This window comes from Bos taurus, chromosome 11, assembly GCF_002263795.3.
Source record: "Bos taurus isolate L1 Dominette 01449 registration number 42190680 breed Hereford chromosome 11, ARS-UCD2.0, whole genome shotgun sequence".
Taxonomy (NCBI): Eukaryota; Metazoa; Chordata; class Mammalia; order Artiodactyla; family Bovidae; genus Bos; species Bos taurus.
The window spans coordinates 2,554,930-2,569,359 of NC_037338.1; the positions used below are offsets into that span (position 1 = coordinate 2,554,930).

The window sequence follows — 14,430 nt, forward strand, 5'->3', positions numbered from 1 at the left end:
AGTTAATAGCACTGCCAAGAAACGCTGAGGGGAGTGACCGAGGGGGCCTGACTGGAGCTCGGATGCTCAGCTCCACCATTTACCAGCTATCTTACTTGAGCTAATTAATCCTCTGGAGCCTCAGTTTTATAGTGTAAAATTAGGAAATGCATAGCGCTGTTTGTATTAAAACTAATCAACAATTTGTGGTTGCTTACTCTGTGTTAGGACAGGGTTCAAGTCCATATGTGAGACCTTGGCTCTTTTTTCAAATTGTGGAAAAATATGCATTACATGAAATTTACCATTTTAACCATTTTTAAGCATACAGTTCAGGGACGGCAAGTACATCCACATTTTTGCACAACCATCACCACCATCCATCTTCTGAAATTTTTCATCTTGCAAAACTGAAAATCTGTGCTTATTAAATGTGTGTGTGTGTTAGTCACTCGGTCATGTCCCACTCTTTGCAATCCTATCTACTGTAGTCTGCCAGGCTCCTCTGCCCATGGAATCCTCCAGGCAAGAATACTGGAGTGGGTTGCCATTCCTTTCTCCAGGGGATCTTCCAGAACCAGGGATCGAACCCAGATCTCCTGCTTTGGAGGCAGAGTCTTTACCATCTGAGCTGCTGCTGCTGCTGCTATGTCACTTCAGTCGTGTCCGACTCTGTGCGACCCCAGAGATGGCAGCCCACCAGGCTCCCCCGTCCCTGGGATTCTCCAGGCAAGAACACTGGAGTGCGTTGCCATTTCCTTCTCCAATGCATGAAAGTGAAAAGTGAAAGTGAAGTCACTCAGTCGTGTTGGACTCTTCTCGACCCCATGGACTGCAGCCTACCAGGCTCCTCCATCCATAGGATTTTCCAAGCAAGAGTACTGGAGTGGGGTGCCATTGCCTTCTCCAAGCCTTATTAAATACTAACTCCCTATCCCGCTTCCCTCCCCCCAGCCCTTGGCAACCATAAGTGAAGTGAAGTGACTCAGTCATGTCCGACTCTTTGCAATCCCATGGACAGTAGCCTACCAGGCTCCTCCGTCCATGGAATTTTCCAGGCAAGAGTACTGGAGTGGGTTGCCATTTCCTTCTCCAGGGGATCTTCCCGACCCAGGGATTGAACCCGGGTTTCCTGCATTGCAGGCAGACGCTTTACCATCTGAGCCACCAGGGAAGCCTGGCAACCATAATTCTATACTATTTGTTCCATGAATTTGACTCTAAGTACTTTATATACGTGGAATCATACAGTATTTGTAGCTTGTGTCTGGTTTATTTTACTTAGCATACTGTCTCCAAGGTTCATCCATGTTGTGGAACACGTGAGAATTTCCTTCCTTTTTCAGACTGAGTGATATTTCACTGTATGTACATACCACAGTTTTGGGCTTCCCTGATAGCTCAGTTGGTAAAGAATCCACCTGCAATGCAGGAGACTCCAGTTAGATTCCTAGGTTGGGAAGATTCCCTGGAGAAGGGATAGGCTACCCGCTCCAGGATTCTTGGGCTTCCCTTGTGGATCAGCTGGTAAAGAATCTGCCTGCAATGCAGGAGACCTGGGTGGTTGGGAAGATCCCCTGGAGAAGGGAAAGGCTACCCACTCCAGTATTCTGGCCTAGAGAATTCCACGGAGTTTATAGTTCATGAGTCACAAAGAGTCGGACACAACTGAGTGACTTTCACTTTCACCACAGTTTAGGGGCTTCCCTGATGGCTCAGCAGTAAAGAACCCGCCTGCAATGCAGGAGATGAAGGATACATGTGTTTGATCCCTGGGTTGGGAAGATCCCCTGGAGGAAGAAATGGCAACCCACTCCAGTATTCTTGCCTGAAAAATCCCATGGACAGAGGAGCCTGGGTGGGCCATGGTCCAAAGAGCGGCAAAGACTTGGGTGCAACTGAGTACATACCACAGTTTAGCCATTCATCCATCAATGGACACTGGATTGCTTCCACTCTTTGGCTATTGTGAACAATGCTTCCAGACCTTGAATTCTTAAACCCAAGAGAAAACCCAAGTTTTCTCTTCTGTGAGGTGAATATGGCTGAGTTACTTCTCCCTCTGGCAGAAGCCCAGCTGCAGCTGGCTCAGCATCTCCTAAGACCCCTACTCCACTGGAAGCCTCATCTCCCCAAGCAGGGATCATGCCCCCTCTTTCCACTGCTCACCTTGTAGCTGCCCTCTCTGTCTTTGAGAAATAGGTGGACACGGGCCCCTGTCAGCAGGTTTCCTGCCCCAGGCATTTCTGGACCCCCACAGAGCTTTGGCCAAGGACTTGTTACTTTGGAAGGGGTCCTTGTTTAGCTATCACCAACCATCTCTACTTCTAAGCCGGGCTGGAAGGGAGATGGGAGAGGTCTTCCACCCAGTTCAAGTCAAAATCGGAAGCGCTTTGCTACCCCACCCAGACCCCAGTGCCCTGCTTAAGACCAAAGAGGACATTTCCAAGACTCGAGTTTCGCCTCCAGCGGCGCAAGGAAGCCGTGACTCCTGGCTGTCCTGCCTCAGCCCCTCCGGGTGAGGAGCCCAGCTCCGCAGCGTCTGCGCCTGTGGAGGGAGAGAACACACTACAGCTCCCAGAGTTCTGCGGGCTGAGGAGGCGGTCCCCATCCCTCGCGGAAGAGTTGGACCCACCAACCGGAGCCCAGAGCGGGGCTGGGGGCGGGCAGGGGCGGGGCTGGGGGCGGGCAGGGGCGGGGCCGGGGGGGAGGTGGCCGGCGAGCGGCGCCTCTGGGTCAGTCGCGCGGGGAGCGCGGGGTCCGGAGAGAGGAACGCGAGGAGGGGGCTGTGGTGGCGCCGCACGCGCTCTCCGGGCCATGGGTAAGTGGCTCTGCGGTGCGTCCGGGACGGGACGGGACGGGCGGCCCCGCGCGAGGGCGAGTTTGTGGCGCCCGGTCTTTCCCGGCGCTCGCGGCGGTCGGTGCTGCCTTGGGGGGCGAGCGGGGGCTGGGAGTGGACTCGGGGCGAGAGCGCGGGGAGGTAGTCTGGCCCGGGACGCCCGCGTCCTCCCGCAGCGAGCCGGAGCCAAAGCCTAGTGTCGGGCGCGCGCTGTTCGAAAAAAGGAAAGACAAAAAGTTTTGGCGGCCAAGGGGCTTCCCGGGCGTTTATCTCGAAACTCTCTTCGTCGTCTCTTGACTGAAATTTACCAAGTCCTGTACGGTTCTGTCATCCCACTTCCTGCTGTGGTTTTCAATCTCGAGCTGGTCTCAGCTAATTTGTTGTGACAGCTGTCCGCAGCAGTTCCGTCTGCAGTACCCCCGCCCCCCACCCTCCCCTCTCCCCTCCCCGCCGTCACATCCCGGCGGTTCTCAGAATCCGCCGGCGCCGCCGAGAAGGGGCACCGGGTCCGCTGGGCGCGCGGGGCGCTTTCCACTGCGGCCGCCGTTTCCTGAAAGTGACTCTGCGCTGGTTTTGAAGAACTTGCTCAATGCATTTTGAAGAATCAACTGTTCCTCTTTAAGCCGAGAGTCGTACTGATCCTTCGGCGGTTACCGGCTTCTTGACCCCGACCCTTTCTCTTTCTCTTTCCTCTTCCCCTTTTTCTTTTTTTTCCCCGTAGCCTCTCCTCTTCTTGTCTCCTGTCTACCCTCCTCTGTATCCTCCCACTTCCAACCCCCGGCAGGGAAGAAGTAACTGCCTTCTTTGATCCGCTCATCTTTCTCCTGTGTCTCTTTTCTCCTCTTGGGGCTACAGAAGGGACAGCGTGGCGGACCCGCGAGTGATGGGGGGCGGGGAGGGGGTGGAAAGCGGAGACGCACGGGCTGTGAGGAGAGAAGCGTTTGGCTTCGCGCTCGCTCAGTCTGAATCGCTGCCTCGTCTCGGTCCTTGCGCAGAGTGTTCAGGGGGTGCGGCCGCGCCGGCCTCAGGCCTCCAGCCGGACGGACGCTGGGAATAGGGGAGGAAATCGCCCGATGCCGGACCCCCAAGGGTTCAGGGTGAGGGTCTGGCGGCACTGTACTGGCCAGACCCAGGGTCCCTTTCTTTGCGGGGTCGTCAGCTAGCCAAGAGAAATCCGCGGAGCTGAAGGGAGGATAACAGGTGCTTCTTGCCCCAGCTGGAGCATCAAAGTTGGGGGTGTGGGGTCTGTGTCCAGAGGCCGTGCTAGGGCAGAGATGGCAGCTAGTGGGTTGGGTCACCAGGGTGGAGTTCCACAGCCCCAAACCCTGGACCTCGAACTTGGAATGGCAGAGGTAGAAAGGACCTCACAGAATCAGCCCCTCTCTCTGAGAGGCTTACAGTCTGAGAAACTGAGGCTTAGAGACCAGCCCTGGTCTGACAGTGAGGACAGTTTAGGCCTCTGAGACCCTGCCCCTCTCGCCCTTCCCAATGGTCTCCTGTTCCCAGGTGGGAAATTGACCTGGGATGGCCCGCACCCACCTTGGACCTTGCTTTACCGGCTGGGCTTCGAGAGCCACTCTGGGAGAGCTCTACCAGGAGACAGAAAGAAGAGTGCCCCAGGCGGAAGTCAGGCAGCCTTCCTTGGTCCTGGCTGTGCGTCTGCTGTTCACCCACGTCTGGACACACCGCCACCCAGCCTGGTTTGGTGGGGACACAGGAAGCAGTACAGAGACGGAGCTGTTACTTTTATCACCAGATACCACCCAGACTTGGAAGGGCAAGACAGTGGGGACTCAGCCCCACCCTGGATCGGGGTCTTTCAGGACCACCAGATCCCGGGGGTCTGGGAGTTGGTCATTTCACATTGTGGGGTGCCCCACGCCCCCTCCTTTCTACACTCAAGGCTGTCACTTTGGCCCCAGCTACTCCCCAACCCTGGCCCCTCTTCCCTCCCCTGAGATACGGAGGCAGGGCAGGTGGGGGCTGCATGTGTCCATGTTGTCCGTCTGTCCTCCATGCTGGCTGGAGCACAGCCCTGGGCAGGCCCCCCTCCCCAAACCACTGCTCCGCCAGGCAGCTGACTCCGAGCTGAGAGGACTGGCTGCTTCAAAGGTTGTCTTTGTTTCAGCTCCGACTCAAGCCAAAGAGCAACTTAAGCCAACAACCTCAGGCAAGAAGGTGTGGCGAGTCTGCCTGTTGTTATTGAGGCCTCTGTTACCATTATTGTAGTAATTGACACGGTGCTCCCAGTGGGTGACTTTTCATGAAAGGAAGTGTCGCTTCCTTTCCATCACACCGAGAGTGAAGAGGCGGGGCAGGAGGGGGGGAGGCGAGAGAGTGAGAGGGAGAGAGAGAGTGAGAGGGAGAGAGAGAGGGGGAGAGAGAGAGAGAGGGAGAGAGGCCTTGAACTAGGCGCAGCCCAGCTCCTCTCCATCAGTGGTCATGCTTATGAAGCAGCTGCAGAACTCTAGGCACTGAGACACAGCGGAGTGACAGACCTCAGATCTCACACACACACGCATGCATGCACGCACACACACACACACACACACACAGCACCTGTGGTTTTTTTGGGGGAGAGCCTTGTTTCTCGCTTCATTCTGCATAGAACATTGGGCCCACTGGGTCTAACAGACCCCTCTTATAGGTGGGAGAACGAAGTAAAGGCCAGAAACCTATGTGGGGTCAGAGCCCCCTCCCCACCCTTCCTCCTGCCCCACCTCGTCTGCCTTCAGCTTCTCTGGGAGGACAGGCCCAGGTTCTTGTGAGCACACTAACAGGGGGGCTGCAGTGTGACATTGCAGGTCCCCTGGGGAGAGACGGCCAATTTGCACCCTCTGAGCACATACAAGGAACCTGGGGTCTCGCTTTATTATTGTTTAGTCGCTAAGTCGTGTCCAACTCTTTGTGACCTCATGGACTGCCAGGCTCCTTTTTCCATGGCATTTCTGGCAAGTACACTGGAGTAGCTTGCCGTTTTCCTTCTCTGGGGGATCTTCCCAACCCAGGGATCGAACCCTCATCTCCTGCATTGGCAGGTACATTCTTTACCACTGAGCCACCAGGGAAGCCCTGGGGTCTCCCTGCTCCCATTAGAAAACTCTACACCTTGGAGTCAGTGTCTTGAGACAGGGATACCGCACTGGTTGCAAATCCCAGCTTTGCCGCTAGTAAGCTGTGTGACCTCAGTGTTACTGAGCCTCTCAGATCCTCAGATCTTGTAATATCTGTTAACTGGGTGCTGGGAAGATGTAGTGAGCCAGTGTTCAGAAGTGCCCAGACCAGGGCCTAGGAGAGACTGGTTTCAGATGGTGAAGTAAATAGTGTGGAGGTGGGGGGGTGTGGCTTGAGAGCAGGGGGGCTTCATTTCAGGAACTTCCTCCTTCACAGCTAGTGACTGAAATTAACCTCTTCACTGCCTTGGTTTTGGGTTCGAGGGTTAAGCTTGACTTCCACAGAGCTGTGGAGTTAAGCAGACTGCTGGCATAGGAACGGCCATAGCCATGCTGCTGCCATGGCTGCGCGCTGCCCGTGACAGGGCCGGGCCACATGGCCGGGATGAGGGGCACCAGGCTGGGGAAGGAGGGTGAAGACTCTCCTCACGTCCCTCATCCAGGGCTGCGGCCCAGGTTGGCGAGAATGGAGGCCGGTTCCCCCGGACTTGGCCGCACACAGAGCACAGAGACAGAGTGTTTTCCCTTTGTGGCTCTCATCCCCGTCTCTGCTGGGGTCAAACAGCTCAGATGGTGACCTCCTTCCCAGGTGACGCAAGTGCCCAAGTCCTGGAGATTTCCCTAGGAGAGCGTGGCCCCCTGCAACCAAGCAGGAGGGACCAGGGCCGCTCTGTCCCGGTGGCCCTTAATTTGGCTGCCCTCTCAGGCCCCCTGGGGAGTTTGAAACCCTGAAGCCCCTGTTTTTGTTTAGGCATTAAGTCCTGTCTGATTCTTTTGTGACCCCACAGATTGTAGCCTGCCAAGCTCCCCTGTCCATGGGATTTCCCAGGCTAGTATACTGGAGTGGGTTGCCATTTCCTTCTCTAGGGGGTCTTCCTGACCCAGGGATGGACCCCATGTCTCCTGCATTGGCAGGCGGGTTCTTTGCTGCGGAGCCACCAGGAAACCCCTGGTGCCCCGTGCAGGACCTTAAGCCGTACTCATGTTGGGGGAGACAGGCACCATGTCTTTTAAATTTTCCCTGGTGATTCCAGTGGGCCCTGGTCCCACCACCTTCTTTCCCTGAGGCCCGCCGATCTGCAGGAGGGTGCCAGTGAGAAGCCTCGTCACAGGAACAGGTGGAGAGAGTCCTTCGGAGCTGAGCATTTTCCCTTCAGGAAAGGAGGGAGAGAAGTTGTGAAAGCAGAGCAGAGAAGGCAGGAAGGGAAAGGAGAAACGCTGGGGGGACAGAGGCGTGCCCATTAGCTGAAGGCTTCAGGACTCACGGAGAGTTAGCAAAGGACCCAAGTGTCTTTCTTCCCCCCACCCCTGCCCCAATTCACAGAAGGAAAGAAGGTGCAGAGTTGCCCAGGGCCCGGTTGGAAAGGCTTCCGTCAGGGGTGGGAGGGGTCAGTGATTAGTACCCAGTTATTTCTGGAGATTGGCTATGTCTCCGGTGATCAGGAGCCAGCCTGCAAGGACGGCCCAGGCCCAATTAGCATTAGGCTCGGTTTTTCTTCCAGGCTTATTTGGACTCCCCATCGAAGCTTGTGGATGTTGGTGATAAGCACCACAGCCTTAGTGATGGCGAGGCCAGGGCCCGGGACGGGTGGTCAGACAGACCTTGCTTTGAATGTGGTCCTCCAGGGAGGCAGGCAACTTAATCTCTTTAAAACGGGATCCCTCGGGGACTCACTGAGAGAACATACATATGAAAGGGCCAGGGACACAGAGCTGAGAACCTGCGTGGCACTTCTGTGAACAGCCGCCCAAGGGGACACTGTCCAGCAGTCAGAGGTCTACGGCTCAGGCCCCTGGGTATCGCTGGCCTCGAGGGTCACTCTGCTGCGGGTTTCTTCTTTATTTTTGGCTGCGCTAGGTCTTTGTCACTGCACAGGCTTTTTCTCCAGTTGCAGTGAGCAGGTTCCACCGAGGTTGTGGAGTGCAGGCTTCTCACTGTGGTGGCTCCTCTTGTTGAAGAGCACAGGTTCTTGGCTGGACGCTTTCAGTAGTTGTGGGTCCCCCGCCCCCGGCTCTAGAGCCTAGGCTCAGTAGTTTTGGCTCACAGGTTTAGTTGCTCCACAGCACGTGGGATCTTCCCAGACCAGGGATCGAACCCGTATCTCCTGCATCGGCAGGTGGATTCTTTACCACTGAGCCCCCAGGGAAGCCCAGGTTTCTTGTTCTTAGTTTCTTTTCTACCTGGGACAGAGGAGGAATCTTGCAGGTTCCCAGCAGTAAGGATTTTCTGAGCTGGAGTGAACCAGGACAGTTCATGGAACATGGAAAGAAAGGGTGGTCTCACACGGCCAATCACCCGCTGCGTGGCCAGAGCGGCTTCCAGTGGCTACGTCTTTGCAGCCATCAACTCACAGGATGCCCTTAGGAGAACTGAGCTCCTGGCTCCTCCCTGCCCTCCATCAGGTTGTTGTGGGGCTCAGACAGTCAAGAATCCACCCGCAATGCAGAAGACCCGGGTTCCATCCCTGGGTTGGGAAGATCTCCTGGAGAAGGAAATGGCTACCTGCTCCAGTATTTTTGCCTGGAATATCCCATGGACAGAGGAGACATTTTCCCTTACCTGCCACCTGCTGTGTGGGGGTGCTAGGCGGCCTCACCAAGCTGTCAGGAGGCCAGCCAAGCCATGGGCATCTCAGTCTGGATGGCCCCATCTGTATGGTGTGAGGAGGTGAGGATGACTAGAGAGAAGTGCTGTGCTTGGCTGAGGGCTGGGAAGGGCCCCCCACTACCTGCTTGGGCTTGTCAGGTGAGACCTGAAGGGTCACCAGGAGCCATGAAGGCGAGGGGAGTATGTGGCCTAATTAGGGGCAGTTAGGACTCTGCTGAGCTTCCCAGGTGGCACTAGTGGTAAAGAAGCTGCCTGCCAATGCAGGAGATGCCAGAGACGTGAGTTTGATCCCTGGGTCAGGAAGATTCCCTAGAGGAGAGCGTGGCAACCCACTCTAGTATTCTCGCCTGGAGAATCCCATGGACGGAGGAGCCTGGTGGGCTACGGTCTCCGGAGTTGCAAACAAATCAGACATGACTAAGCATGCACGGGATCATGAGGGATGCTTAAGAAAAGCTTGGCTGCTTCATAAATGGGAACTTTCTTCTTGGTAATTTGTGGAGGGTCTATGGTCCCAGCGGCCCCCATGGTGCTTTGAGGACCCACAAACATGGGAGCCTCCGCAGCTCTCTTAGCTCCCAGTTTGGCTGAGCCGCTGCAAATACTCTCTGATGTGGAGAGGTGGGGTTTGGAGACAGTTTCCCTGAGCACCATGGCCCCAGCCTCCTCTGACTTGACCCCAGGGTGACTTAGGGTCTCCTTCATAGTTTTGGAAAGAGGGCTAAATGGAGTAAGGAAAACCGGCAGGTGTGGCATGGGTGGGGCTTTGGGAGCGGCAGAGTCAGGGGAACCCGTGTGGTTTAGAGGCCGCCTGCGGCAGCTGGGCACCACAAGCAGAGGGTGGCAAGCACTGACCCCCACCGGGCCATTCGGATGCCACGCTGCCCTCCTGCCACCCGCTTCTCTGCCAGCATCTCATGTTCTCACTCTCCCCTGCCCTTTTCCCCCAGCACCTCCGGTCAAAGGGAAAAGGAAGCAGTCAGAGGAAGGGGAGCCCCTAGACCCACCAGTGTCTCCTCAGCCCGATGGTGAGCCAAGGAGCCGGAGCCCCGTGCGCCTGGAGGTGAGTTGGGCCACCCCTCCCCCACTGGGGGCCTCTTTCCTGCCCCTTCCCTCACCCTGCCCCACCTGTGTGCAGCCTCCCAGGTGACCTTGGAGACACCCTGGAGATGTGTTCCCTAACCCCCCCAACCCTGAAAGAGTCCAGAGAGGGGCACAGCCCCACTGTCTGGGGCCTTGACTGGGCGCTGGGCAGACGGGAGGGCTTGCCCATCACCTCTGGCTGGACTTTCAGGCTTGGTTTTCACAGCAGAACCCTTTTATTGCATGAGGCTGGCCTGGAGCCCTGATCTATGAGACAGTAAAGCTCTGTTCTACAATGTTAAGCTGCACGTACGTCCTTCTGTCCCGTAGTGAGATCGGCGCTGCTGCGCTGACCAGCACAGTCGCAGCCATTAGCCTCTGCATCAATGCTCTTTGGCCATTTGCTTCGGAGGCACAGGCTGGAGGGAGCTGCAAATGGGAACAGGTTTTAACAGATTTCCTGGAGTTCAGAGAAGAGGAACAGAAAAGCATGTTCGTTTGAAGAGCAGTGGTCAGAGTGCCTCCGTTTTGAGGCACGGCAGTGTGTTCCAATTTCATAGGTAACGTGCAAGCTGGCTTGTTTATTTCCAGAGGTCTTTGATTAGTCAAAGCTACGGTCATGACACTTTGAATAGAGTATTTTTGGAACACATGGCTCTCTGCCCGGTTCTCACCCTGATGATGGTTGCCAGCCCTCTCGTGTTTGGGGCCACCCCAGCTGGGACCCCAACCCCAGCCCAACAGGAGCCCCTGCCCTGAGCCACCAGCCACAGGAAGAGCATCAGGAGAAATTCCCACTGGGAGCAGAAACCAAAAGACCTGTACATTGGACACAAGGGCCCTTTGGAGCCCAGGACAGGGTCTCTCCTCCCCACGCTGAGCACATGAACGGCGGACCACGGAAGCAAGCCTGGTGGAATGGCCCCACACAGATGAACACACCATCCTTTGGTTTGGACCACAGGGGCCACTGGGGCCCCGGGACCACAGAGCCTGCCTCCAGGAGCTCAGAGTCTGGTAGAGGAGCTGAGATGGCGACGTGACAACCTAGAGCCAGGTGAAGAAGATCGGAAGCTTGGAGAAGGGGCAGGGCTGCTCCCATGGCCATCCCTGTAACCAGGCCTCTTGGATCCTGACCTGGGGTCCTGGGCTAACGTGGAACACCTCTGTTCTTCTGACCCCAGGAACAACCTCTGCAGCCCAGAGTCGGGTGTGAGGGTCTGCTCCCTCCTCTGGGAGCCTGGAGTTGGTGGCCATGCATCTCCTTCCTCCCCAGCAGCCAGTGGTTCCGCCTTTCCGCAGCCTCCTACCAGCTGGGGGCTCATCCCACTGCCTCGTGTTCTTTCCCCAGGAGCCCCCCGAGGCAGGCAGGGAGCGGGAGGAGGAGCAGGAGGAGGAGCAGGCCTTCCTGGTCAGCCTCTACAAGTTCATGAAGGAGCGACACACGCCCATCGAGAGGGTGCCCCATCTCGGCTTCAAGCAGAGTGCGTCCCCGGGGTGCAGGCACGGGAGGGGGGCCCAGCAGGGGACCTCCATTCTGGGCGACCCCCGACGTGCCAGCCCACAGGGGTTGCACACAGAAAGGCTGCCCCTCTCCAGGCACTGGCCTGGCAGTGGGTGCGGCCAGATGTCCATCCTCACAGGCCACTGGGCCCCCAGCACACAGGGTGCGGTCTGCCCAGCCATCCTGGTGGCCCTGTCTGGGTATGTGCTGGTTCTGTGCCAGCCTGACGGGGCCATGGGGACAGGCAGCTGGCTGCCCCCTCCTCCCACCAAGACTGACAGGGGTCCCGCCCCCTTTTGTCCCCAGTTAACCTGTGGAAGATCTACAAGGCCGTGGAGAAGCTAGGGGCCTATGAACTGGTAAGGATGGCTCCCCTGAGTCCTCACCCTGCCGCGTCTCCCAGCACATCAGCTGTGCCCCTGGGACCTCGGGAAAAGAGGGAGCCCAGCAGACCTGCCCTTTCCTGTTGGCAGGAGGATGAGGCAGTGTCCAAACCCTGCCTTTTCCCCAGCTCCCTGTGCGCTGCAGGGAGGAGGGACCTGCCCTACCTGCCGTTCTTTGCTGTTCCGAGCAAGATCATCATCCTTTCCATCTGTCCTGTCCTTGCACTCACAAAGCGCCAGTGCTCGGGCAGCCCCTGGGAGGGGGACTTGGCTGGCTGCTGGCCAGGGGAGGCCCCTCCAACCTCCCCGCCCCTGCTGGCAGAGAAGCAATTAGAAACGGCCTCCGAGTGGGGACCCTGAGCTGCGGGAACCCCGCAGGCAGGGGGCACCCGCCAGCTGTGCCCTGACGTGGCGCCCTTGCAGGTGACTGGCCGCCGCCTCTGGAAGAATGTGTACGACGAGCTGGGGGGCAGCCCGGGCAGCACCAGCGCGGCCACGTGCACGCGCCGCCACTACGAGAGGTGTGAGGCCCCAGGTGTCACCCGGCAGCTCTGCTGGGCGGTGGGGCTGGGGGCAGGGGCGGCCCCCGTGGCTGGGGGTGTCTGTGTGCTGGTCGGGCAGGGGTGTTGGCGGTCTCGGCCGGGAGGAAGCTGGGGTGGGCCTAGAGGGTGGGAGCCTCCTGCCAGCCCGGCCCCCTGGCAACATGCCTTGTTCTTCCCCAGGCTGGTCCTCCCATACGTGCGGCACCTGAAAGGGGAGGATGACAAGCCCCTGCCCCCCTCCAAGCCCAGGAAGCAGTACAAGATGGCCAAGGAGCCTCGGGGGGATGATGGGGCCACTGAGAGGCCAAAGAAGGTCAAGGAGGAGAAGCGGGTGGACCAGGTGAGCTCTGAGCCCCATCCCATGCCTCTCAAAGCACCCCCTACCAGCTCACTGTGGCTGCAGAGCTCCCTGCCTGGAACCCCCAGAACACCCCCCTCCCCCAAGGGCAGCACCGGGCGGGGGGCAAGGGTCATAGAGTGGTTCACTACTTGAGGGCCCTCAAGTTGGGGGTACATGTGGAGTCTGAGTCCTATCTACACCCCATTTCACCAGTCCCCAAGTCCTGACACCAGCTGTGTCTGATCAGGGGATGGGACGCCTTTTGACAGTTTTGCACGAAGGTGCTGGAAGGGCTGGCTCCCTCCTGTCCCCACGTCCCCAGGTCAGCATTGCACGGCTCACCCCAGCCCTGAGGCTTGGCCTTTTCTCATTCTAGCTGATGCCAGCAAAGACCAAAACAGATGCCCCTGACCCGGCAAGGCTTCCTAGCCAGGAGACACCCAGAGACGGCATGGAACAGCGGGGCCCGGCCGCGGGGCCCTCTCTGCCCTTTTTGGGTGCCAGTGGCTGCCCTGAGGCCTACAAACGGCTCCTGTCCAGCTTCTACTGCAGAGGGACACATGGTATCATGTCACCGCTGGCCAAAAAGAAGCTCCTGGCCCAGGTGAGCAAGGCGGAGGCCTTGCAGTGTCAGGAGGAGGGCTGTCGCCACGGGGCAGGTGGGGAGCCCCAGGCACCCCCAGCCGCCCCACCCTTGGAGAGTCCCCAGAGCCCAGGAGGGCCGGCCGAGGACTCCAGGCACCGGCTGACACCTCTGGAAGGAAGGCAGGCCCCTGGGGGCGGCCTCTGGGGGGAGACACAGGCAGGCCCTCGCCCGTCGGCCCCCGTCGTCACCGGCTGCTTCCACGCCTACCCCAGCGAGGTGCTGAAGCCTATCAGCCAGCGTCCCAGGGACCTTTTCCCCAGTCTTAAAGATAGGGTGTTGTTGGGGCCCCCTGCCAAGGAGGAGGGGCTGCCAGCCAAAGAGCCCCCACTGGTGTGGGGCGGGGATGCCGGCCGCCCTTCTGCATTCCACAAGGGCAGCTCCAGAAAGGGCAGCCTCTACCCCAAACCCAAAGCCTGCTGGGTGTCCCCCATGACCAAGGTTCCCGCTGAGAGCCCCGTGCCCCTGCCCACCTTCCCGAGCAGCCCAGGCCTGGGCCACAAGCGCAGCCTGGCGGAAGACAGCTCGGTCCACGGCAGCAAAAAACTGCGGGCAGTGTCTCCCTTTCTGAAGGAGGCGAACGCCCAGGAGTGTGGGACCAAGCCCAGGGGCCCTGACCTGGCCGTCTCCTGCCTGCTGGGCCCCGCCCTCCCGGAGGCCTACAGGGGTACCCTGCTGCGCTGCCCACTGAACTTCGCTGGCACCCTGGGTCCCTTAAAGGGCCAGGCCACCCTCCCCTTCAGCCCCCTGGTCATCCCTGCCTTCCCTGCCCACCTGCTGGCCACCACAGCACCCTCGCCCATGACTGCTGGCCTGATGCACCTCCCACCAGCATCCTTTGACAGTGCCCTGTGCCACAGACTCTGCCCGGCCTCGTCTCCATGGCATGTGCCGCCTGCCACAGCCTACACAGCACCCCACTTCTCCTTCCACCTCAACACCAAGCTGTAGGTCTGAGCCTGCCATGCTGTGTGCAGTCAGGGTCTGACCTCAGCCTGGGGTGGATAGGCACTGCTGGGGGCTCTGGCCTGGAGCCCCTCCTCAGGAGAGCTCGCCTGTGCCTGACAGGGATGGGCCCTGGGCTGGGAAGCCTGGCCCAAAAAGGCCCTGGGCAAACTGGGTTTCCCTCTCAAGATGGCAGCCTGAGCCCAGGGGCTGGGGCCCAGTGATGGCATGCCTCAGGAGAAGACATAGAGAGGCGGACAGCTCCCAGCCCGGGCCCCAGAGCAGGGATCGGGGCGGGTGAAGGGCCCTGGAGCTGTCCATGCTGCCCGTGGAAAGTCCAATAAAACACCAGTGAATACATGCAGCCCTGAGGTGTGTGTGGTGTGGACCT

General features: G+C 58.6%; 2 protein-coding genes across 7 annotated transcripts in view; one reads left to right on the top strand and one right to left on the bottom strand.

Moving 5' to 3' along the window:
* Positions 1–279: 279 nt before the first annotated feature.
* The window catches only part of KANSL3 (KAT8 regulatory NSL complex subunit 3), a 74,979-nt gene continuing 60,828 nt past the window's right edge, over positions 280–14,430 (bottom strand). Inside the window, exons 22-23 of the transcript XR_009496307.1 lie at positions 4,358–4,515; positions 280–2,527 (exon numbers count right to left, since the gene is read on the bottom strand). The gene's annotated coding sequence lies outside the window, so the exon portion shown is untranslated. The remainder of the gene's footprint in view (positions 2,528–4,357; positions 4,516–14,430) is intronic.
* On the top strand, positions 2,718–14,403 carry ARID5A (AT-rich interaction domain 5A). Of its 6 annotated transcripts, NM_001035349.1 has the most exon segments (7): positions 2,738–2,800; positions 9,550–9,662; positions 11,034–11,166; positions 11,493–11,545; positions 11,993–12,090; positions 12,292–12,451; positions 12,828–14,403. In NM_001035349.1, coding segments are annotated over 7 exon segments (1,779 nt in total). In that variant the 5' UTR covers positions 2,738–2,796; the 3' UTR covers positions 14,046–14,403.

What these genes read in the sequence shown, in the direction of transcription:
- ARID5A (XM_059891279.1), top strand. Translation starts at nt 10,938, where the DNA reads ATGCATCTCCTTCCTCCCCAGCAGCCAGTGGTTCCGCCTTTCCGCAGC. An exon ending in AGCTAGGGGCCTATGAACTG is followed by an intron (nt 11,546 to 11,992) that starts GTAAGGATGGCT and finishes GCGCCCTTGCAG; the next exon opens with GTGACTGGCCGCCGCCTCTG. An exon ending in AGGAGAAGCGGGTGGACCAG is followed by an intron (nt 12,452 to 12,827) that starts GTGAGCTCTGAG and finishes TTCTCATTCTAG; the next exon opens with CTGATGCCAGCAAAGACCAA.